The 26,785-nt window shown below is 42.6% G+C and overlaps 1 protein-coding gene across 1 annotated transcript in view; it reads right to left on the bottom strand.

Annotated features, from left to right (window-relative positions):
- Positions 1–4,443: 4,443 nt before the first annotated feature.
- The window catches only part of tmeff2a (transmembrane protein with EGF-like and two follistatin-like domains 2a), a 164,311-nt gene continuing 141,969 nt past the window's right edge, over positions 4,444–26,785 (bottom strand). Inside the window, exons 6-10 of the mRNA XM_084084773.1 lie at positions 15,592–15,740; positions 11,369–11,428; positions 10,683–10,809; positions 7,547–7,705; positions 4,444–4,678 (exon numbers count right to left, since the gene is read on the bottom strand). Coding sequence (XP_083940899.1) covers positions 4,582–4,678; positions 7,547–7,705; positions 10,683–10,809; positions 11,369–11,428; positions 15,592–15,740 — 592 coding nt within the window. The 3' untranslated portion in view covers positions 4,444–4,581. The remainder of the gene's footprint in view (positions 4,679–7,546; positions 7,706–10,682; positions 10,810–11,368; positions 11,429–15,591; positions 15,741–26,785) is intronic.

The raw sequence follows: 26,785 nt of genomic DNA, 5'->3' as shown, positions 1-26,785 counted from the left end.
CAAAATTATTAAAAAAAGAATCACACCAGTCGGCCACATGGTGGCGCTATAACAGCCCCCTTCACCTTTTGGCCTATAACTCTTGAACCGTAGGTCGTAAAATCAAAAATTCTTTTTCCCTGGATTCCTTGGGTCATTACGCATCTCCCCATATAGGCCACGCCCATTTGCGTCAGGATAGATTTTCCGCCATTTTGCATTTTCTTCAAAACACACTTTTTGCTCCTTTTCCTACAATTGTTTTCCAAATCTCACACAAATCGGTACATCTCCTCCCACAGTTTTTATCCCCTAATGTTGTGCCATATATCAAAATGACCATCTAAATCGGGAATCGTGCGCTTGTATTTTGCTAAGAGATTGGTTAAATAGTTTAATTGATATTGATTTATTAGTGCATTAAATTCACCCATCCACTTTAATGGAAAAGTGAAAAAACTCAAATTCAAGTATTTTTTTCTCAGAAACCGTAAGAGCTAGAGTTACCAGATTTGGAGGGAAAATTCATAATATTGTCCGAAATTAATGAAAAAAATATCACACCATTCGGCCTCATGGTGGCGCTATAACAGCCCCCTTTACGTTTTGGCCTGTAACTCTTGAACCGTAGGTCCGAAAATCAAAATTTCTTTTCACCTGGATTCCTTGGGTCACTACGCATCTCCCCATATAGGCCACGCCCATTTGCGTCAGGATAGATTTTTTGATATTGATTTATTTGTGCATTAAATTTCCCCATCCACTTTAATGGGAATTGCAAAAACTCCCATTCAAGTATTTTTTTCTCGGAAACCGTAAGGGCTACAGTTACAAGACTTGGAGGGGAGGTTAATAGTTTTTTGCAAAATTATTAAAAAAAGAATCACACCAGTCGGCCACATGGTGGCGCTATAACAGCCCCCTTCACCTTTTGGCCTATAACTCTTGAACCGTAGGTCGTAAAATCAAAAATTCTTTTTCCCTGGATTCCTTGGGTCATTACGCATCTCCCCATATAGGCCACGCCCATTTGCGTCAGGATAGATTTTCCGCCATTTTGCATTTTCTTCAAAACACACTTTTTGCTCCTTTTCCTACAATTGTTTTCCAAATCTCACACAAATCGGTACACATGATCTCTGAGCCCATGCGGTAAACATATCCAAACGGCATTTTCATAGACCTTACCGTCCGTCCGTAAATGGCTTCCAAAGTTAGCGGGAGGGACCCGTTTTACCAAAAATGCCAGAAATCACGAACGAAACGTCCGGTCAATCCCAAATTCAAATCACATGTCGAGGGTGGTTTACTCAACAAATTCCCAAAAGCATTTCCACTTTGACCCATAGGGGGCGCCACAAATGCGCAAAATGTAACCGTTTGATGCAAAAACATTATTTCGGGGTGGATCGATCCTCTCCAAATGAAACGCAAGCGATCTCAGGAGTGACGACACAATGTAATTGGCGCAGCCTCCGACGTTATTCCTCCCGGCGTATTCCTCGAGTCCCGGCGGCCGCGACCCGCGACCGGCGTCGGCGCAACCACACTCTGCAATTTCCCCGGAATTGCGACGCGTCTAGTTAAAGTTCATTTGATGAATGAAATGGTCATCTGGAGACTGGTCCCCAGCTGGCTTGTATTTGCATCCGGCTGACGGCTGTACATTGTATACACTTGTGGTTCAGCTAATATTTTATAATCCACACTGAGTAATGAAATGGTGCTGTAGGTTTCCTCGGCCACGCCCCTCGTTCCCGCTCTCGGGTGCAGATGGGCATCTTTCCTGTTTACCTGTTTAGCTGTGTTGTTTTAACTTAGTAGAATGTGTAAGAAAAACTATTATTTTAAAGGCATTATAGCCTTGCTCTGTGTTTACATTACAAAACTATTACATTGTTTTTACCCATCATTTCCCTCCATACCAGCAGTCATCAGCCACTGGAGTAGTGTGGTGGTGTTGACCTGCAGAAACACCTTGTCCTCTCGTTGTATTTTGGCGTTTTCACTATTTTGTTTTGGTTGCCCAAACACGTCCCCTGTCTACAAACAATTAATGATAGACAGATGTATTTATTGTATTGTTATGTAAACACAGGGCAAAGTGTTGTCTCTCTCTCTCTCTCTCTCTCTCACACACACACACACACACACACACACACACACACACACACACACACACACACACACACACACACACACACACACACACACACACACACACACACACACACACACACACACACACACACACACACACACACACACACACACATACACACACACACCTTGCGCGACAGCACGACAGCCTTGTGCTACTTTTGAAGGAAAGTGTTCAATGTCATAATAGTTCCTGGTGATACAATGCTTGGGAGGCAGAAGACATGGAGACAAAAGCCTATCGAAAGTCCATTGAACCATATCAAATGTTGTCTATTCCAATGTTGTGTTTAATTGTTATTGCATTGTTTTTCTTGGTTCATTCCGAAACCTGTGCAAAGGGCTGGAACGGGACAAAAAAAATCGGCCTGACATTTAACGTTCTTGACCGGCCCACTTCTGATGTGGAAAGGAAATGTCTCACCTAATGATATTTTCATCCGTTGTCCATAATACATCACATTTCATTTGAGCATCAATTCATTCATTAACAGGGTTAACAGACTCATCTCTACTGCATTATTGTGCACACAGCTGATATACAGTCCAAGGTTGTTATCACAGCTTGCCCATTAAATCAAGTAGATAGCCATGGGCTGCACACATAAATACTGTAGACCTACTTGGACCCATGCATTATAGGTCCAGTGAATGGGCTCTCCCTAAATTTGCTTTACTAATATCGACACATGTGCACGCTCTCTCGCTCTCCCTATTTTGGGCTTGTCATTATAGGCAAAAACCCTCTACATGTACATACAGATCTGCTATTCTCACTATTGTAGTTAGTAATCTATAAAATAGGGCTTAAGCGATTCATTTTGTTGATACATTTGTTTACAAATATTTAAAACATATTTTTAAATATAAAAAACACTTCTCGACCATTTGAATAATTGAAAAAGTAATCGCTATAACAATCACTAAGAAAATGTATTAATAGTCGCAGCCCTATTTCACTCATAAAACATCAAACAAACGATCACCACTGAACGCCCCCTCCATGAAAAGACGACAGCGTGGTTACATTTCGTGATATAAATTATTTATTTACATTTACAGAAAAAAGACCCCATCAAGACAATGTAATAATAACTATTGTAAATAGAACCCAAGACAGTTTGGACGTGGTCTGTATAATCAAATAGAGAGAGAGCTGTATAAGTACTGCTGGGCCCCTCTGTCACTGGGCTGCTATAGAACACAGGGCACAAGGCATCAACGTGTAGCCCCCCACCCACCCCTACCTGCACCCCACCCCCCGACACACACACGCACGCACGCACGCACGCACGAACGCACGCATACACACACACACCCCTGCAGTGAAAACCCGACTATTGCGCTTTGCACTACCCCGATTTCGATTCACCGACCCACCCCCGCACCCGTCTACAAACAGACAACGGAACATCGGCTAACCAGCTTCTACCACAGTGCCTACGCCCCCCCCCCCCCCCCTGACACACACGCGCGCACACACACACGGTACACACGCACACGCACACGCACACGCACACGCACACGCACACGCACACACACACACGCACACACACACACACACACACAGTGAGCAGATTAATGCTTCCCGACACCCGCACCTGTACATACACATTCACATCTGACTCCGTGTCCTCGCACCTCCCCCCCCACCGTCCTTCCGTCCATCTGTCCGTCCGTCCGTCCCCCCCCCCACCGCCCCTAGTCTCCATAGTTCAGTATTCCAGGTTCCAGGAGACCCCTTGGGGGGAGGGGGGGGGGGGGGGGGGGGGGAGCAACAGAGAAAGGTGCAAGGGCCCCCGCCCGCATTGTCTGCATTTAGGGCCATTTGTTTGGAGGGGTGGGGGACGTCAGGAAGCGGCGGCGACCGTGACGGCGCTGTCGTCACGATGTCACAGCTTTTTCCCCCCCCTCTCCAGTCTGTCTCCTGCTTTGTCTCCTCCGGTACCCCATCCCAACCCCCACCCCCCCCCTGAGTCCTTTCATGAAGGTCCACAACAGGAGACAAGGGTTGACTTGAGGGGGAGGGGGGGATCGGTTAGGCCGGAAAACGCCATAGTCGACGTTGCAGAGATGGTGGAAAGGAAGGGGGTGTGTGGGGGTATGGGGTGTGGGGGGGGTTTCATTGTTGTCACCCTGCTCCTCCTTCGTCTCGTTTAGAGCACTGGTTCTCAACCTCGGGGTCCGGGGACCACCAGCTGCCCAAATTCGACCCACACGCGGGTCCTTAACTCCGCGAGCGTACAAACAGAACCATAAAAGGGTTCATTTGGGTTCCATTTTGTACGCTCTCTAGGAGTTACATACGCGTAAGGGGGTCCAATTTGGACCCTGAATAATGGTCTCCCCCCGGACCCCCGACGTTGGGAACCAAGTGTCGTGGCGTTGAGGAGGAGGAGTAGGAGGGGCCTTTGATGAGCGAGCGGCGTGGAGGCGGAGCCATCAGATGAGGCGCGTGGAGGCGCGCATGGTGTTCTCTGTACTGTAGTGCACGTTGTTCTGCTTCTGACGGTTGATCCTGTTGCTGCGCGGGCACTTCCTGTTGGGGGGATGACAGGGTTTAGCTGTTTACAAACAAAAAATACAGTAGATATATATACTCAATGGTAGAAATACTCTGTTACAGGTAAAAGTCCGGAATTCAAAATGTACAATTTACTTGAGTAAAAGTACAAAAGTGTTGGTATCAAAATGTACTTAAAGTACCAAAAGTAGAAAGTACTCATTATGCAGAATGTCCCATTTCACAAGTTTTCAAAATGTATATTTTGAAAATAGGAGATCTACAAGCTCACAATGCAATTACCAAATAATTGTAGTGGAGTAAAAGTACAATATTTTCCTTTGAGATGTAGTGGAGTAGAAAATTGAAAATTGTAAATACTGAAGAAAGTAAAAATACCTAAAAAAGTTACTTGTACAGTAGGCTACTTGAGTAAATGTACTTAGTTACACCACTGAGTATAGTGTATATACACCAGTGTTCATTCTGACAGCAAATATTTATTTAGTTTTAGTCATAGTCTTTTGAATAAAATTCCATTTAGTTTCAGTCATATTTTAGGAATCTTTTATTTTGTCCATTAAAATGTATTTGAACAGCTGTGTGCTGAAAATAGCAGATCTACAAGTTGTGAGCTTGTACTGTAGATCGGCACGACACCCATACACCACCAAGCATATAACTTGTCTTAGTTCTACTGGATCTCTTCACAACTAGTCTATAACATTTTAGTCAAGTGTTTATTTGTTGACGAAATTGACAATATATTTCGTCATAGTTTTAGTCATCGTAGATTAGTTTTTACTTTTCGTCAGTGACAAGAGGTAGTTGAAAAACAGGTCTCTCCACAATTAAAATAATCATAACTAATAATGAATGTGTGTCTATTGAGCTCTCTCCACTATTAAAAACATCATAACGTAACTCATAATACATGTGTATGTCTATTGAAGCATGAGCTCTCTCCACTATTAAAGTCATCATAACTCATAATGCATGTATGTCTATTCCAGCAGGAGGTCTCAGTCTCTCCACAATTAAAATCATCATAGCTTGCTGAATTCTGAACCGATTTTCAATGTAAAATTAAATGTGGGTTTTCTGTATAAAAGTTGTATTCCCAGGTACCTATTTCTTGCAGTGGAGTTATGGCAAGTTGACCCAGGTAACATGGCGGCACTGAAAGCGGTCAATGTGGCATCTAAAGTATTTTATGTCTAATGGTTTAAAAGGAGGACTTGCTTTGTATTCTTGCTTCCACTGCCACTTAGTGGTCAGTTGAGTGCAATACAGATCCACATGAAAGCACAGTTATTGGCTCTTTTCGACAGTGATGGAAGAAGCACTCACATTTTTTACTTAAGTAAAAGTATCAATACCCTATTGTAGAAATAGTCTGTTACAAGTACAAGTTTGGTATTAAAAATTACTTTGTACAAAAGTATTGGCATCAAAATGTACTTAAAGTACCAAAAGTAGAAAGTACTCATTATGCAGAAGGTCCCATTTCACAAGTTTTCAAATGTATAAAAATCCTTTGAAAATAGCCGATCTACAAGCTCACAATGCGTCGCTTTGTGACACGTTGTGAGGTTGTAGATCAGCTATTTTCAAATTGCCAAAGTAGGCTGTATATATATATATATATAGGTCTGAAGTGGTTTTGTAATAATAATCACAATCTACAAAGTAACTGTAACTAAAGTTTTCAAATAATTATAGTGCAGTAAAAGTACAATATTTGCCTGTGAGCTTGTAGATCGGCTATTTTTGATAATTCAATGTAGAGTGAAAACAGACATGTCATTGGTATAGAGCCCTGAGAGACTCCGCTCAACAACGCATAGGGGTTTAAAGCGATAGTCCCCCCCCCCCAGAATTACTTTTTTCTATCGATTAGTCACCCCATGGAGACTTGAATTCATGGATATTATTTAGTTTTTGTCTCATTCCTAAGCCAATAATTTGATGACCGGCAGTGGTTCTGGTAGGAGACACAAAGAGTCTCCTTTGTGTCTCCTACCGGAACTGCTGCCTATACAGGTCCGCTGGTCATCAAATTATTGGCTTAGGAATGCGACAAAAAATAAATAATATCCATGAATTCAAGTCTCCATGGGGTGACTAATCAATAGTAAAAAAATATGTTTTTGGGTGAACTATCCCTTTAAGTGGTATAGTGGGGAAAGAGCCAAATGGCCCGAGTGATCCCACATGAAAGTCATCCATGGAACTCTTACACATGTTAAGTCATGCAGAATACAAATCTAAATGATTAATCACATGACAAAGCTGTAGCTTCGCAATTTTAATGTATGACAAAAAAAAAACATTTCCGTGCCTCTACAACGTCTTATCTCGTTCTCCATTATATATTGTGCACACGATGTATGTGTGTGTGTGTGTGTGTGTGACCATGTGTTCATGCATACATTTATTAATAAGAAATGTAGGTGTGTGTGTGTGTGTGTGTGTGTGTGTGTGTGTGTGTGTGTGTGTGTGTGTGTGTGTGTGTGTGTGTGTGAGACCATGTGTTCATGCATAGATTTATTAATAAGACATAAGAGGTGTGTGTGCGTGTGCGTGTGTGTGTGTGTGTGTGTGTGTGTGTGTGTGTGTGTGTGTGTGTGTGTGTGTGTGTGTGTGTGCGCGCGCGTGTGTGTGTGTGTGTGTGTGTGACCATGTGTTCATGCATAAATGTATGAAGGAAAAATGCGATGTTTAGGTGTGCGTGCATGTGTGCATGTGTTACTGGCAGTCGTGGAAAGTAACTAAGTACCTCAAGTAACTCCAGTACTGGAGTATTTCCAATTTTCAGTACTTTTACTTCTACTCCACTACATCTCAGAGTGCGTGCGTGTGCATGCGTGTGCGAGTGTGTGTGTGTGTGCGTGCGTGCCTCACCTGGTAATGCACAGCACCACCACACAGATGATGGCGACCTGCAGCGCCCCGATGATGGAGGCGATGAGGACGTAGCGCAGCTTGCCGGAGCCGGGCACCACGTACAGCACGTTGTACTCCTTAGTGTCACACTGGGGCCCGCTGAAACCTGCGTGGCAGCTGAGATCACACACACACGCACACGCACACACACACACACACACACACACACACACACACACACACACGCGCACACACACGCACACACACACACACACACACACACACACACACACACACACACACACACACACACACACACACACACACACACACACACACACACACGCACGCACACACGCACGCACGCACGCACGCACGCACGCACGCACGCACGCACGCACAGGCACACAGTCACACAAATACAAAACGTGTCAACCGCTGATAGAGAGACATGCATAGTTTATATACTGTAGATGGATAAAAAAAAGAGACTGTAGGTATGTAGGTATAGGGGTCTGTCTGTCTGTCTGTCTGTCTGTCTGTCTAGGTAGGTACTGGTAGGTATGCGAACGGCCCTTTCCCACCGGATCACTGTAACTTGGCAGTGCCCCCTTGGCCTCGAAGCCGCGTCTATAACCACGCCCCGCTTCTGTGCCTTAAATAACTCCCGAAACGCTGCCTTACCAAGTCATTCCAGGGTGTGCAGAGATAAGCATTAGACTTCTTAACCACTTGAACCCTAACATCCCTTTTTCTGAGGAGAACTTTAGCCGAGCAGATCTACAAGCTCACAAAAACGAGCAGACCAAGTAAACAAAAAAAGTTTAATCTGAAACTCTATATTGTATATTTTATACAATATAGAGGGGGTCCCTGCTTCATCTCTGTCTCAGCTAGGGGGTCCTTGGGCTGAAAACGTTGAAGACCTCTGCCCTAGGGGCGCCGACTCAGCAGACCTTGAGGCCGAGGAGTCGCGCCCGAGCGCCTCCAGGCGCGAGTGCCCGCGACGACCGGCCGATGGTCTGCTAGTCGACTAAGCGCCGTCCGAGTTATGTACCGATCGGCACAGAATCGTAAATGATGTTGTGGGGACTGCGTTTGCCCCAACTGCCAGTCAGTGAGTACACTAACATAGCTCGCGTCGCCAGGCTCTCTCCCCACCCGCTACTACAATTACTACTAAAACTACATGCAAAAAGGCCGTTCGCGACCGTTACAGCCTCTGCATGATGGAGGACCTGTGTGTGATGGAGACCATGTGACTGTTATAGGTCCTGGGTGATGGATGACCTCGCATGACCTTGAGTTTACTGTGGGGCTGGGAGGCCATCTGTGGCTCGTGTTTGTTGTGACTACAAGGCTGAGTGTGATTGATAGGTCTGTGTGTGTGTGTGTGTGTGTGTGTGTGTGTGTGTGTGTGTGTGTGTGTGCGCGCGCACGCGTGTGTGTGAGCGAGAGAGCACAGGGGAGGGAGGGAGAGAGAGAGAGCGAAGGAGAGCAGTGACAACATAAAGGGAGACACAGAGAGAGAGTGAGACAAAATGAGATGGCCTTTGTATTTAGACTGTTTTAATCATTCAGTGTCTCTCTCTCTCTCTCTCTCTCTCTCTCTCTCTCTCTCTCTCTCTCTCTCTCTCTCTCTCTCTCTCTCTCTCTCTCTCTCTCTCGTTGCCCTGGGGACATTGTTACCTACCAACACCTGCATTGCCTGCAAACACACACGTTTGTATTACTATACTTGTGAGGACATCAACATTTTCATGAATGCCATTTACATGTATTTATTTTTGCAATTTTTTAGCCTAGCCCTGATGCAACCTGTACCTGTCCAACAAAAACAGCTCCTGGTAACATTTTAGCATGAGAAACAGAGCATCAAGTTGGCTCAATATTGATTAATTTCACTACATGAATTTCATCTACAACTATATATTCATAGTTCTAGATCATGGGAAGGGGTTCCTCTCTATAAATTGCATAATGCATTACATATAGGTGTAGCCATCCATCAATCCACTCTTAAAACAACATGTTTACAAACTAAGAGCAAATAAAACTTTTGCTAGCTCTATATTATCCTTTTGCAGTCCTCCCAAGAGTTCAAAACCTTCCATCCCTATCTGAGTGGATCAGATTTGGGTGTTGAATATATTTGATTAAGGACATTTTTTTAATTATTGGTATGTTTGCTGAGATAAATATATGATCACAGATCAGATACCAAAGTGATCCGAATGTTTTGTTTTTTGTTTGTTTTGAACAGACCCAAACTCCAAAGCTCTCTGGTCATTCATTTTAACTAGCTGCTGGGGATATGTTTTATATAAAGGAAAAATAAAGTCTGCACACCGTGAGAAACTCTGCTGTGTTGCATTGCTGCTGTCAACAATGTTTTGATCAACAGACCTACATCAGGAATTTATAATAAAAACAATTATTTGTTGGAGCAAAGCTGTGTGCGGATTCCTTTCAAACAGACTGAATTAAATGCATGGAAAATGTAGACTGTCTCATATGTTTGATAATAATCACAATTTAATCATTTAAATATCAATGTACTGTATACTAACCATATTAACCCTGACATCACTATTGTGGACACAATTTGTTGGGGAAAAAAATAAAATATCATCATTTGATTTTTCCAAATGATCAGCTGGCCTATCAGACAGTTGAAGAAACACTCAGCTTGTGACTGTTGTGAGCACTAGGGGGCAGCAGAGACCTTCCTACTGTAACTACAGATAGTATAGCTGATCAGTATGCAGGGAGCAGGGCCTGCTGGGAGGCTGGGGGCGAGAGAGGTTAGTGAAGAAGATGAGGAGAGAGAGAGAGAGAGAGAGAGAGAGAGAGAGAGAGAGAGAGACTTCGTACCCCACAGTCCATAGCTTTTTTTAAAGTGTATACATATGTTCACATCGTCATATGTCCAAAACTGTTTGGATTCAAATTCAAAAGTAGCAGATCTGCTACTTTTGAGTGACTCTGTTGTGTGACTCTGTTGTATGAAGTAGGACATTAATTTACGAAGTGTGTGTGTGTGTGTGTGTGTGTGTGTGTGTGTGTGTGTGTGTGTGTGTGTGTGTGTGTGTGTGTGTGTGTGTGTGTGTGTGTGTGTGTGTGTGTGTGTGTGTGTGTGTGTGTGTGTGTATACCTGCAGGAGGGCGGGGCCAGCATGCTGGGGTACTGACAGTCTCCATGGACGCAGTAGTTCTTGAGGTGTTCTGGACACGGGATGAACAGACCCCTGGCCTGGTCGTTACGGGGGTCCGCCTTCTCCTCTGAACACACACATACATATACTCTTCATTATACAGCGCGCACACACACACACACACACACACACACACACACACACACACACACACACACACACACACACACACACACACACACACACACACACACACACACACACACACACACACACACACACACACACACACAAGTACGCACATTTGTGCCACTTGTATGAGGACATTTGAGAGAGGAGAGAGAGAGAGAGACGGAGAGAAAGAGAGAGAGAGAGACAGACAGACAGACAGACAGACAGACAGACAGAGAGACAGACAGACAGACAGACAGACAGAGTGAGAAAGAGAGAGAGAGAGACCGGGAGAAAGAGAGAGAGAAAGAGAGAGAGAGAGACCAAGAGAAAGAGAGAAAGAGAGAGAGAGGCCGAGAGAGAGAGAGAGAGAGAGAGAGAGAGAGAGAGAGAGAGAGAGAGACTGATAGAGAGAAAGAGAGCATGCCATTTTAAGAGTTGAATGGTTTGATTTGATTTGAGAGGCATAGATTGTTTCAGACTTGAGTAGCAGCACATATTACATGCACACTGACCTGTGTAGTCTGTCCGTGCGTAGTGTCCGTCCCCAGGCTTGTTCCCAGTAATGATGTCCCCTGAAAAAAGACCACACAGGTACACGTTCAACTGATGTCACATCAATACTGTCCCCCCCCCCGGCCGGCAATGTCTCACACATCCAAACTGATGTTGGTACTGTACATCTGCAGCGCTGGACAGTTGAAATAAAAACGTCAGTACATGTTGTTCCTGACGGGCAGAAACCTTCTATCTTCAATATTTACATTTTTTACATTTTTGTTGTAAATCAATGTCACATAAATGAACTTGGTTGTGCAAGAATGTCGCACAAAAGCAGCGAAAACAGACGATTTACAAGCTCACAACTCATCGCAGCACGCTTTGATGTAGGCCTTAACCGTTGCTTTTATAATTATGAAATATCAGAGACTATTAAGATTTTATGGAAGATGCTTCTGAACATATGGCTAGTTTGACCACTTCAAATGCTCTAATCTTAAAATAATAACAGAAAATAGCTTATCTACAAGCTCTCAATGTGCATCATGCTTCCATAGAAGACATGCTGGCTTCAATGGAACCCAAATGACTGAGAACTTTAATCCACCGGTATCTGATAAGTTAAGTGTCTTGAGATAACTTGAGATAGGATTTTGGCACTATGATAACATGGAATTTTGAATTGAACCTACAAAAGCCACAGAACCCAAAAAGTATCCACATAAGAATCAAGAATCAAGTTTTATTTGTCGCTGCTCATACAGATACAAGAAGCGAAATGCAATTTTGTGAGGTCCACAAAGTACTGTGTCTACAAAATAGAAATAATAAGAAAGAAAAACTAAGATAAGAATACAAAAAGTGTGTGAAGAAGCCTTCAGCAGTATCCACATCAGCATAATAAGGGCAGGGAGAAAAAAAGGATATCTATAAATGTGCAATGATGCATGAGGCATATAAATGTGCAATAAGGTAAAGCCATTAGCTGTAGAAAAATCACACCCTGTGTGAAGGAAGCGGTGCCTTTGGGGCGGGGCTTAACTCATTTCAGTTCGTCCCTATTGGTGGTCTGAGTCGACTTACCAAATTTGTACTTGGTAGCATGCTGCAAACTGGAATGATGGCTGTTTAAAGCCCAGCCAATGGGCAGACAGAGGGGGCGGGGCTTAAGTAATTACAGTTCGTCCCTATTGCTGGTTTTAGTCCATGTACAAAATTTGTACTCCGTAGCATGCTGCGAACTTGAGTTATGGCTGTTTGAAGGCCAGCCAATGGGAAGACAGAGGGGGCGGGGCTTCAGCAATTCATGCTGGTCCCTATTGGTGGTCTAAGTCCACATACCAAATGTGGACTTGGTGGCATGCTGCAAACTGGAGTTATAGCTGTTTAAAATCCTGTGCTCATCCCGTGCTCATACGGGCGCTGGGGGTCCCTGGACCCCTCTTTGATAACGTCAGCAAGTCATGCGCCTCGCTATTGGTGGTGTAAGTCCACATACCAAATTTGGACTTGGTGGCAGGCTTCAAACTGGAGTTATAGCTGTTTAAAATCCCGTGCCCTAAACGGGCGGACGGACATAGCATACGCGGGGGGTCCCTGGACCCCGCTTTGATAACTTCAGCAATTCATGCTCGTCCCTATTGGTGGTGTAAGTCCACATACCAAATTTGGACTTGGTGGCAGGCTTCAAACTGGAGTTATAGCTGTTTAAAATCCCGTGCCCTAAACGGGCGGACTGACATAGCATACGCGGGGGGTCCCTGGACCCCGCTTTGATAACTTCAGCAATTCATGCTCGTCCCTATTGGTGGTGTAAGTCCACATACCAAATTTGGACTTGGTGGCAGGCTTCAAACTGGAGTTATAGCTGTTTAAAATCCCGTGCCCTAAACGGGCGGACGGACATAACATACGCGGGGGGTCCCTGGACCCCTCTTTGCTAACTTCAGCAAGTCATGCTCGTCCCTATTGGTGGTCTAAGTCCACATACCATATTTGGACTTGGTGGCATGCTGCAATCTGGAGTTATAGCTGTGTAAAATCCCGTGCTCATCATCCCGTGCTGATACGGACGGACGGACGGACATACGGACAAAGTCAAGCTTAGAGCGGTTGGCACCGCTAAAAACAAGTGTAGCTATAATTATGCTATAGTAGAAAACATATAAAAGCAATAGTACCTAGTATTTATACTAAAGTAGCAAGTAGTCACATGATAAATGTGCACAATACCTTGTATTACACTATATTGTAGCTGTCAAAACCATCAAATTCATTGTGCAATGTTGGGTTGATCATACTATAGCCAACACACTTTGCTTTGTTATTTTATTTCAATGTTTGTCCTAATTGTTTTCCTAATCAACCCTAGCATCCCTATTCTGGGAACATAAGCCAAAAATAGGCTATCTACGAGGTGGCGGGGGGGGGGGGGGGGGGGGGGGGGCAGTAGTACAGACACAACTCAGGTCAAGTTTACTAAGTATATAGAGTTAAAGTGGTTAAACACCATCTTTATCCAATCCATCCTCTAATCAGTCAAATCCTGTGTTAATTTACCTCAGACACTATCACAGTTATAAATGATCACTAAAGATTTTACTGTGTAGTGAAGAATAGAATATAATAAAATGGAATATCCCCCCCCTCGATGATACTGTACACAGGCATAATGGCCAGAAAATATTAGCTTCCATCATAATCTGGCCTCTATTGATTTAGTTTCCCCTGTTGGTTCACCAACGTATTTCCCCAAAAGGGTTCAGAGATGATGAGATTATCGACGAGGATGGGAGGACAGAAGTGGAAAAGATGGGATGGAGAGATGGCAAAAAACATTCATTCATTAGTTTTCTGTTCCTTTGCAAGTGGAACAACAAAAAGAATAAGAAGAGATGACATATATTTTCAGAAAGAGGCATGGGGTGTTATTATATAATCTGTCCACCTCCAATGAAGTCTGGATCCAGCCACAAGAAAAAAACTAAACTAAACAAATACCTTCAGATATTAGCTTAGCTTAGCCTAATCCAGAGTAGGGCATTAACAGAATAATCGAATATTCGAATATTCGACTATCAAACCGACTATTCGACTATCAAACCACTATTCGATTATTCGATAAAAAAAAAAAAATTAAAAAAAAGTTTTTTTTTTTTTTTTTTTTTAGATTTTTTTTTTTTTTTGGCTTTTCTGCAGCAGACACGCAGCTGTGAGCTCTGGTGTGACGTCAACTCGCATTCCTTGAGTCCAGTCATCAATGTCATTGAAAAAAAAACAAAAAAAAAAAACTTTTTATTTTTTTTATTTTTTATTTTTTTATTATTTTATTTTTTATAATCAAATCGATTAATCGAATATTCGAATACTTATAGGTCGAATAATTCGAATACTAAAAATCACTATTCGTGAATGCCCTAATCCAGAGGCGTCATTTGAGAAACAAAACTAGAAGGTGGCATAAAGTGAGGCTTTATTCACAGCAGCCATTATTGGATAGATATTTGGCCTATCTTCCTTACTTCCTTCAAAGGTGTTAACAATGATGCTAATTAAAGTTGTGTTTCATTCTGGTCAAACAGAGTCAGGGTGCTGCTATAGTGCATGTTGGCTCACTGGAAACACTCTGCTACACCAGCGGGTCTCAAAGTGTGGTCCAGGTACCCTCATGGCTCCTTGAGGGGGTTCCAAATGGCCCCTTACGGGTGTGTGACTCTGAGAGTGTACAAATGGAACGAAATGGACACGTAAGGGTCTATTTGGTTCCATTTGTACACTCTCAGAGTTATGGGGGTCCTTCAAATTTGTATAAAAAGACCTCTGAAGGAAGTAAGGAAGAGGTCCAATTTCTTTCCAATTGCTGTGCATAGAGCCTATTTATTGTCGCAGACAAGACATCACGTGTCTATAACATGTAGACATGAAAGGATGTGCTCTTTATCAACACCTGTTAAAACACCAATCCAACACCTGCTTTAAAAAAAAGAGGTTGAGAAAATATGCATAAAAAATAGTTGGAGCTGAAATGTGAGCTCGTAGATCTTCTATTTTCGCTATGTGGTTAATCTGTTCTTCATTTTGATGGTCTCCAGACCACACCTTGGCAATGGCCCAGGTATTTGACCTCTGTGTGAGTGTGTGTGTGTGTGTGTGTGTGTGTGTGTGTGTGTGTGTGTGTGTGTGTGTGTGTGTGTGTGTGTGTGTGTGTGTGTGTGTGTGTGTGTGAGTGAGGACTGACCTTGGCAGTGACCCAGGTATTTGACCTCTATGCGTTCCTGTTTCTGACACGAGGCCTCCTTCACCTGGCAGGGATTGTCATAAGAGCGTCCGTCCGACGCACACACCGGGTTGAAGCTGATGTGGGAGCAGTCGATGTTGCACACACACCTGGATACACACGCACACACACACACACACACACACACACACACACACACACACACACACACACACACACACACACACACACACACACACACACACACACACACACACACACACACACACACACACACACACACACACACACACACACACACACACACACAAAAAGTGCATTGCATGATCAGAGTCACAAATAGTTGTTGTCGGGCAGAAACCTCTTATCTCCATATTCTAACTTGTTGTTTTTTTCGTAAAAAGTAACAGTTTTTTACATATGAGGTTTCCACCCGACAGAGACGGGTAGTATTCAGAATGAAATAAAAAATCATTACTATTTTCATCTTAGACATTTTGTTTTATTGTTATTGTTATTTGTTGCTTTAAAAAAAAAAGAAATTGAAGGGCAATCATAAAAGTGCATTTTGAGACCTGTACTGTATACTCCAATTAGTTTAGGTTATTTTGTGTTTTCTTCGTGTTAGTTAACTATGAGAACCCTGGTGGCTATAGTAGGTTTTTAACGTGGTTAAAAGCTGAGAATGTTGGCCCGGACGGCTGGCGTAGTGGTCCGGGCACCTAGGACCTAGTCACTCCCCTAGTCACTCCCCATCTCTTTCTCCCCATTTCCTGTCAGACTACTGTATACCAGTGGTGGAAAAAGTACTCAAAATGTTTTACTTAAGTTAAAGTATCGATACTGCAATGTAGAAGTACTCTGTTACAAGTAAAAGTCCAGAATGAAAATGTTACTTGAGCAAAAGTACAAAAGTATTGGTATCAAAATGTACTTAAAGTAAAATGTTTGAAAATAGCTGATCTACAAGCTCACAACACGTCGTGATGCGACGCGTTGTGATGCGACACGTTGTGCGCATTTTAGGTATAAAATAGGGCTAAAGAGGTTAATGTATGTTTTATAATGTTATAGTTTATATCTGCAAAGTAACTAGTAACTAAAGCTTTCATATAATTGTAGTGTAGTAAAAGTACAATATTTGCCTCTGAGATGTAGTGGAGTAGAAGTAAAAGTATAGACAATTGGAAATACTCCAGTGAAGTAAAAGTACCTAAAAATTGTACCTAAGTACAGCATTTGAGTAAATGTACTTAAGTTACTTTACACCACTGCTGTATACTATCTAATAAAGGCAGAGAAAGTCAAAGAAATATATTTTTTTTTAAAGAAGCAGAGAATGTCTTTGCTGTTGTGCAGGCAGGGAGTTGTAAAGTCCACAGAGCCCCAGAGCAGAAGGCTGAACATCTTCCGTCTTTAGCCTGAGACTTTGGGAACGGCCCAGAGAAGCTCTGCAAGAGGATCTGTAGCTGTTAACCACCTGAACTCCGACTTGAGCCCCTCTATTCTTCTGGGGGGAACGTTTGCCCCCAAAATAGCCCATCTACACAAGCACACAACGCAATGTGTTCAGTGCTACAAGCTCTATCTATAGGCTCCTTTATTTTGCAACATATCTACCATCATAATTCTAGTCCTGTCACAATTATTACATAATCGCAATTATTTGAGATAATTGCTTTTTTTCTTTTTTTTGCATAAACGTCATAATCGTCATAATCATTTCCATGTAAAATAAAATCATATATTTTCAAACATTTAAAAAAATAGCAGATCTACAAGCTCAAAAGGTGTCACAAAACAACGCCTGTTGAGCTTGTACATCGGCTATTCCACTATTAATGTTTTTTTTGCCCTTTTTGTATAAAGTAACAGGAATGACAGAAACGCAATTAAATCATTAATTACAATTATTATCGAGTGACAATTAATCGTCAAGTGAAATGTCATAATCTTGACAGCCCTATCATACACTGCAGATGCCCTTTCCTTCTTTACGTAACCCTTGCCTTGCTCAAGCAAGGAGAGACATGCTATTGGACGAAGCAGAATGAGGACCCGAGATGCAGCCAAGGTTAAGACAGGAAGTTACACTATGTGAAGTTTAACTGCATTAACTCATTGACTACCATTGGCGAGTGCACTCGTCAATTGGCCAGAGGCTCACAGTGCCATTGTACGAATTGACGAGTGTGTGGTGTTTTCAATGGTTTACGCTAGAGGGCGCTGTTCGCCAACCTATGACTGATCCTATATGACTTCTGGAGAACAGTAGACACGGAAATAATGTGATCACAACAAACCCAGCCCCGGATTTAGAAAAATCAAAATTTCTGTTGCTTTTTGGTGAAAACAAACCACATTCAACTGCCCACAACTATGGAATGGATTATCGCGGCGGCACACATGTTTTTTCTCCGATTCTAGGAGACTCGGCTACGTCTTTTAAAGCGATCAGCGGGTGGATCTTTGTGAGGAAAAGTATTCTATGACTTTCTATGAGTTAGTAAAACGTTCGGAATCGCTGGCAAGGGCGGCTTTAGATGATGTTTAACTCTGGCAGTCAATGAGTTAAAAGGGGATCTGTGTGCAAAATCGGCAAAGTCACCCTCCAATAAAAGGGTGTGGCAGGGGGGTGTGTGGGTTGAAATGGGGGGGGGGGGAGCATTGCCAGGGCTAATTGAGCGGCAGGTGTTTCTAATCTGTGGCCAATCACGGACAATGACAAAGAGAGAGCTGGGGGTCCAACTTACAGAACTAAAAGCATGGCAGGCAACAAAACAGACCCTGTGCGGCTGAGCTCGAAAATGAAGAACAGCACTGACTGTGTGTAAATTGTGTGTCTGTGGCATTGAGAACCCTCAGTAGGCCTACTAGTAATGAGCTCGCTATAAAGGGAAAATCTTTCAGTCACTCCTACAGTAGTAAAAAATAATAATAATCTGCATACAATTATTTATAATGGTGCCAAAGGAACATTGTATTTTAAATGTTATAGCAAAGCACAGACTATGCAGAACATTAATGCAAAAAAACAGAGATCTTGTACCAAAAGCCCAAGATAGAATCTCTGTATTCTTTACTTTATAAAAACCTCAAATTAATTTACTCCCACAGTAAAAGTAGCAAAAATAACCTTTGTACGGAATAATTAATTACATGAACCCCTATTCAGGGGCGAACTTTTGACTAAAATAGCTGAGCTTGTTGGTCGACTATTTTCAGCAAAACCATTTGGCGTAGAGGGGTGAAAAAAGGAGGCACAAAGTGTAGGGTTTAAAGGGATTGACGGCAGGTTCAGAAATAAACAAACACCGCGCCTCCAGCAGTTCGTTTCCCCGACCACCAGGGGGTGACGCAGGAGGGACTTCTGAAGGGGCCATGCCGAAAATAGGTTGCTTTCTTCGGATACAATGCGTGTTACTGCCCGCCCCTGCTGGTTCTCTGAATTTTTATTTTTAAATAGGCTCTTTCATGATAAATTGACCACATATATGAAGTTAAACAACTAAATTCTATCGAAACGCTATCTTAAAAGTAAATTCTGTGCCTCAAAAATGAAGTTTGAGAGCGTTTTAAAACCGAAAGTAAAAAGTTCACACGGACACGGACGCGCACATGCGTGCGTTAATTTACGCCCCGGACAAACATAAATAGTAGGGAAAATACGGATTTCAGAAAGAGGACTGTGTTTCAATGCAGGAAAACACCCCAGCATCATTATATAGTGGCTGATAGAGGGGAAAAATGCAATATATATATATATATATATATATATATATATATATATATATATATATATATATATATATATATATATATATATATATATATATATATATATATATATTTTTTTTTATTTTTTTTATTTAGGCTTAATGCTGCCTAGAATCCCTTTAAGTCATACATGGGCAACTGACTGTGTTTTGAGCTTGTAGAGCTGCTATTTTTGCTACTTTTGTGTGACATAAAATGGTCGAAGTACGGCATTCATTTATGGAAAAAGTTACAATTCGGAGATACGAGGTGTCTGCCCAACAGTATATGCAATGTGGCCCTCTGGACTGAGTGTGGACATATAGTGGCCCTCTCCATCATCAAAGTTACACACCCCTGGTTTAAGTGGTTAAAACGGATCATCTTGATTTTTATAAAAACTCAAGTTCAAGTTGTTCTGCCACCAATTCCTGACATGGAGACTGGAGAGAAGAAAAATCATTGGAATAATGCAGTGGAGCGACTGGCTTTATCGCACAAATGTCTGTTTACAAGCGGCCACGGGTGTGGAGAGTGACATTGTTCTGTTGTCCTTTCTATATTGAATTGTCACTTCCATTACTTGCCTCCGAGAAGCAGAAATTGCGTTTTGAGTGTTGAGTGACAGCGTTGATATGCATTCGTTTCTCCGGGTTCGTTCAGGTGCATACTGTACGTGCTATAGCTGCCTCCTTTAGCTTTTAATGGCCTCGCCAATTTGCTGACTGTCGGGTGGAAACCTCATATGTTCCTTATTATTTAAAAACCACCGTGTGCTCGGTGGCGCAGTGGTAAAGTGCCTGCCCATCACCAGTGGTGTAAAGTAACTAAGTATATTTACTCAAGTGCTGTACTTAAGTACAATTTTGAGGTACTTTTACTTTACTGGAGTATTTCCAATTGTCTCATACTTTTACTTCTACTCCACTATATCTCAGAGGCAAATATTGTGCTTTTACTCCACTAATATTTGTCACCGCGCGTACTCCTGCGGGCTGGGGGCGGCACCTGTCAGCAGGGAGTGTTGGGCGGGAGGAGTAGAACGAAGGCTCTTCGTCCTCCCGGTGGGGGCTCCTCTTTCACTTTCCAAATGTTTCGAAAATACAGCTATTTTCATAACACATAACAGCAGTGGTGGCTGGTGGGTTTTCCCCAGGGAGTGCTGCACCAAAAATTAAGCCGACAATAACATGTACAGTACTATATTGTTATCGCACTAGTATATTTTGACAGGCCCTGCCCTAGTAGTCATTTTGGCAAATAATAAATACTGCTGTATTATATGATTCATATCCATCAGTGGTGTAACGTAACTAAGTACATGTACATCTGGAAGGTTTTAGTTTTTGTCTAGTTTTAGTCGTCTAAATGTCATATTGATAATAGTCGACTAAATCTACAGTTGATTTAGTCGACTAAAATGTATTTTGGCGGTGCCTTGATGGCGTCGTAATGCCTGATTTTACACTTGGTTGCATGCTGAAAATAGCAGATCTACAAGCTCACAACGCGTCACAGCGCGACACGTTGTGAGCTTGTAGATCTGCTATTTTCTGAGCAGAACACCCGAGCGCAACCAAACATAAAATGACTTGTCTTTTAGTTCTACTGGATCTCTACTCCAGTAGTCCCTCCCTAACATGTTAGTCTAGTTTTTATTTGTTGACGAACATTGTCAATATATTTAGTCTTAGTTTTAGTCATCGTAGCTTAGTTTTTATTTAGTTTTCATCATTGAAAAAAGGTAGTCGACGAACATTTTTCGTCATAGTTTTAGTCGACGAAATCAACACTGGAGTAAACACACACGGGCACGTGCCGTGCTCGCAGTGTGCGGCGTGCGTGCGTGCGTGTGTTTACGTGCGTCTGTGCCGCGACCCCAGACTGCTGTGCCTGGGCCTGTTCAGCAGAATTGTGGTCCCATGACAGTGGTTGCTGAGTAGCGCTGAACGCCGAGGTTCTGTAATTATAAATCTGTCATTATGCTATAGCAGCCCCTTCATTCTCCCCTGGCGCCCAGCCCCTGTGTATAGCATAGAGTACGTTTCTCTCTACCACTGCTGCATTTGCATATCGCTGCATGCTGTCGCCCAGAAACCTTGTATCTCCATATTTCAACTTTGTCATGTTTTGTGTAAATTAATGCACTATACTTTGCAGTGGTGGAAAACGTACTCGAATGTTTTACTTAAGTAAAAGTATCAATACTGCAATGTAGAAGTACTCTGTTCAAAATTGACTTGAGTAAAAGTACAAAAGTATTGGTATCAAAATGTAGTTAAAGTACCAAAAATTATGAAAATAGCAGATCTACAAGCTCACAATGCGTTTGCAACACGACATGCGACACGTTGTGAGCTTGTAGATTGGCTATTTTCAAATAGCCTAGGTATAAAATAGGACTGAAGTGGTTAATGTATGTTTTATAATGTAATTCCACCACTGCTACTTCGTCGTACTTGAGTGTCGCGCAATAGTAGCAAAAACATCGACATGGCATGCTACAAGCTTGTAGATCTGCTATTTTCCTTGTTTCTTAAACTTGTGAAAGTCAAAATGTGTCTGACTGTGGGTTTTATAAATATGTATCCGATGAAAAGTATTAAAAAGAGCCAGTGACTAAATATAATAACTACATTGGATCCATTAGAACAAAGGCAATACTCATTTCCCATTTCCTGAAAAGTTACTGTTTTGGACATACACAGTATTCACCCCGAAAACGACACACACGCGCGCACACACACACACACACACGTGCGCACGCACACCCACACACACACCTTGACGATCAGGTGAGATGATTGTCAACGCCGACAGACACTGATGTTGATTGAAAACCTGTGCAGCCGAGCGTCTCCGCGGCAAGGCAACGATGTTCAGCGTCAGTCGAGTATGAATGACGTGATGATTCGCTCCGGTAGACATCCCAGAAGAAGCTATACTGTACGTGCAATGTGTGATGGTATGGCTGCCCCCCCCCCATCAGCTCATCAGCTCAGGTGAGCAACCGCCATTATAAATGTGCTGTTTGTACTAAAGTGAAACATGAGCTAAAAGGCTATAATTTGATAAAAACAGCGGTGTAAAGTAACTACGTATATTTGTTTGATTTTGAGGTACTTTAATTGAGCATCTTAATTTTTTGATACTCCGCTGTATTTTAGAGGCAAATATTGCACTTTTTACACCACTATAATTTTTTGAAAACGTACATAAATTAGCCATTTAAGCTGTTTTATACTTTGGCTATTCTTTCTATCTTTTTATTTTCTTTTTATTGGCAATTTCAAATGTACAATGACATCAGGTAATAGACAATAAACAGCACATACATCAATAGGAAAAAACATGAGAAATACTTTGGCTATTCGAAAACCAATATACAAGCTCACAACGCATCACATTGTGAGGGTCCTCATCAATGTGTACAACAAACTTGACCTCTCTGACCCTTTCCACTGCAACGCATCAATGAAGATAGCGGTAGGTGCCTGCTCTCTCCTCTGCCTCTTGTATAGTCCACAATCATCTCCTTTGTCTTCTAGGTTGATGTTAAGACCAAGGTTGTTCTCCTGACACCAGAGTGCCTATGCAGTGACCTCGTCCTTGTAGGCGGACTCGTATAGTTGTGGGAAATATGCCGCTAATCACTGTCGTGTCATCAGCATATACTTGAGGATGACATTGGAGCTGCGTACGGCTGTCTCTTAAGCTTTGCACCAAGCCTTTGCTGGTGAACTATATGGTTGTTGAAGGCCACTAACAACATACAGTTTGGTTTCTTGTTGAGACAGGGCAGTGTGAAGGGCCATGGCAATTGTGCCAAGGGTTCAAGGGAGTTAAGTAGTGAGGAGTAGATCTGGAGTAATCTTTGTGTAGAGTTGTATAGAGCACTTATACTACCTTTACAAGTACACCTCAACATTTTTCTTAAGTACAGTAGCTGAGTAAACGTACTTAGTTACTTTCCAACACTGACTAATGGTACACGTAAACAAAAATCTGAGGAGAAGCTTAAAGGGATATTTCACTTTCAGAAAAACTTTTGGTGATTTTATCATCTACTCAAGCCTTTGTGAACCCCCGAGACAGTTTTTAAGTTGCTCGATTCAGTATTTAGATATTTGATTTTCATTTTATCAGACACGCCCCCTTCCTATACAAACCCATTGTAACTTCAAACTCCATTTTTAACATGTTAGATTCATCAAAAACACCGTCCTTGGTTCTGGTGACTCACCCTGCCCTCCTAATGCGTGAGGGGGCCGTGTTTTTACGAGATTTTTTTTCATTTTTTTTATTTTATTTTTTTATTGTATTTTATTTTTTTCATTTTCCAACAAAAATATTAAAAATAAATGAAAAAAGTAATTGAAAAAACACGGCACCCTCACGCATTAGGGCGGCGGTAGGAGAGGGGTGAACCAAGGACGGGTGTTTTTGATGAATCTAACATGGTTAAAATGGAGTTTGAAGTTACAATGGGTTTGTATAGGAAGGGGGCGTGTCTGATAAAATGAATATCTAATTTCTAAATATTGAATCAAGCAACTTAAAAACTGTCTGCGGGGCTCACAAAAGCCTGAGTAGACGATACAATCACCAAAAGTTTTTTTGAAAGTGAAATATCCCTTTAATGAATTTATACTATAATGTTGTACATCATTGTGTGAAACATAACACGACATCCACGCTCAAGCACGCACGCACATGCGCACGCACGCAGTGAGACGGGGGGTGGCTGTGGGTGTGTGTGGGGGGGGGGAGGGCTCATGTGGGCTTCATGAATAATTAACGAGGCCTCTCACTTTCTCCTCAACAGGCACTAATGCTGCACACTGCACTGCGTCAACATGCTGCCACACACACACACACACACACACACACACACACACACACACACACACACACACACACACACACACACACACACACACACACACCATAGGACACACACACACACACACACACACACACACACACACACACACACACACACACACACACACACACACACACACACACACACACACACACACACACACACACGTTTGTATTACTATACTTGTGAGGACAGCAACATAAGAAAGGCAATTTTTACAGTATGAATGCAATTTTTTTTGTTCGTGAAACATTTTGAGCCCTAACTCTAAAGCCGAAACATAGCCGAACTACAAGCTCACAACTTTGTCAGCAAAGCCGTGAGCTTGTAAATCGGCTATTTTCGGTGCAAAAAACTGCCACAGCCTAACTCCACCAATCTTTTTTTAATTTTTTATAAAACAACCATTCCTCTTGTGAGGACCGAGGAAACTGTCCTCACAATGTCTATGTCTCACATTCTACTGTATATGTGGGAAAATGTGGTCCTTTCAAATATAGTTATAAAAGTTCGTCCACACACACACACGCGCACACACACACACACACACACACACACACACACACACACACACACACACACACACACACACACACACACACACACACACACACACACACACACACAGTAATGCCGGTAAGGGGGCTGGTGGTGTGAGAGTCTCTCACACGCCCACTTCCTTTCACACATTCAGGTGAGAAAAAGGGAAGAGCGATGAAGAGCGATACAGTAGAGAGTGTGTGTGGTGTGTGTGTGTGTGTGTGTGTGTGTGTGTGTGTGTGTGTGTGTGTGTGTGTGTGTGTGTGTGTGTGTGTGTGTGTGTGTGTGTGTGTGTGTCTGTCTGTGTCTGTGTATATTTGTATTACTACTTGTGAGGGCCAAATGTGCCCACAAGTATAGTATAATTTGAGACATTAGGGTGGTTCACACCAAGCACTATAACCATAACTGTAACTATAATGATAATTACAGTATGTGAGCATTCACACTGATGAAAGATAATGTGTCCCTGTCCAGTGACACCAAACACACACCGTGCAGTGTGTGTTTGGTGTCACCGAGCCCAGGGGAGAGAAAGAGATCTCTGTGGCGCTGAACAACACACATAGGATGCTATGGATAATCTCTGATTGAATATTTTATTGAAATTCTTTGAGGTAGAGCGGTACCTCTAATATGATGATTATTCATTATAAGCAGACGAGATAGTTGTAACGTTAGCTATTCATAATCGTCTCTTCGTCTCCGTTGATAACATTTCTGCCGTTTATAAAGTTGCTCTGAAAGTGATCCAAGCGACTATCGTTGGCGTTATGTTGTGGTGTGGACTGTGCCATCTACTTCGGTTAGAAAGTTAACAACATATATTAGTTATTGTTATTGTGCTTGGTGTGAACGGCGCTATAGAACAATTTTCCTGGTCCTCAGAAGATAAATGGTTGTTACATTGTTTAAAAATATGTATTTTTGAAGTTAGGCTTACAGGAAAATAAAGATCTATCTGTAGATCGGCTATTTTTGGTTGAAAATGGTTAAAAAAAGTGGTCGTCCTCACAAGTATAGTGCTACGTGTGTGTGTGTGTGTGTGTGTGTGTGTGTGTGTGTGTGTGTGTGTGTGTGTGTGTGTGTGTGTGTGTGTGTGTGTGTGTGTGTAACAGGATGTGTCGTATTGATTAGTTCACTAACATGGATGCTTTTCGATCAAAACCTCAGATTTCTCTGCTGACTCTCTGCATGCTGTGGTCAATTCAGTTCCTGAATGGTCACTTCACACGTGCACGCACACACACACACACACACACACACACACACACACACACACACACACACACACACACACACACACACACACACACACACACACACACACACACACACACTGCACACACAATGCAACAACAAAAAAGACCTTCATAGAAGAAAAATAAATCACCATGTCTATTTGTTTACAGCCATACTGACTTTTTTCATTATATCTGTTTGAGTCCCGATGTCTCCCATTCACGCTGTCTGTCTGTCTGTCTGTCTGTCTGTCTGTCTGTCTGTCTGTCTGTCTGTCCCTCTGTCTCTGTTTCAGAACGAACACACCCGTGGTTCTGGAGAACCGCTCGTCCGTTCAACTTCACGATTGACACACGCCACTTCCTCGGGTCCTTGGCCACGCGGGCCGCCAAAACGTGAGGTGGATCGGATGAGCGGTTTGCGGGATATATAGGCATGCGTGTCCGTCCGGAGCGGGCCGGGCTGGGCCGGGCTGGCTCTGGAGGAACCCGCTCATGCGGTTGACTTCACACTTGACACTGACCGGCCTCCTTTGGGTCCTCAGCAGTTACACCAGCCAAGTGTGAAGAGGATTGGACGGTAGGTTTCACTCACACAGACATACAGTACATAGAGACAGACATAGATTCCTGGAATGTATGCCAGTGGTGTAAAGTAACTAAGTACATTTACACATAAGTATTGTACTTAAGTACACTTTTGAGGATTTTTTACTTTACTGGAGTATATTTTCAATACTTTTACTTCTACTCCACTACATCTCAGAGGCAA

This window comes from Gymnoscopelus microlampas (assembly GCF_963454915.1).
Source record: "Gymnoscopelus microlampas genome assembly, chromosome: 17".
In the NCBI taxonomy this organism is placed as follows: Eukaryota; Metazoa; Chordata; class Actinopteri; order Myctophiformes; family Myctophidae; genus Gymnoscopelus; species Gymnoscopelus microlampas.
Note: the sequence above shows the minus strand (reverse complement) of the source record. Positions and strands in the feature narration are given on the sequence as shown.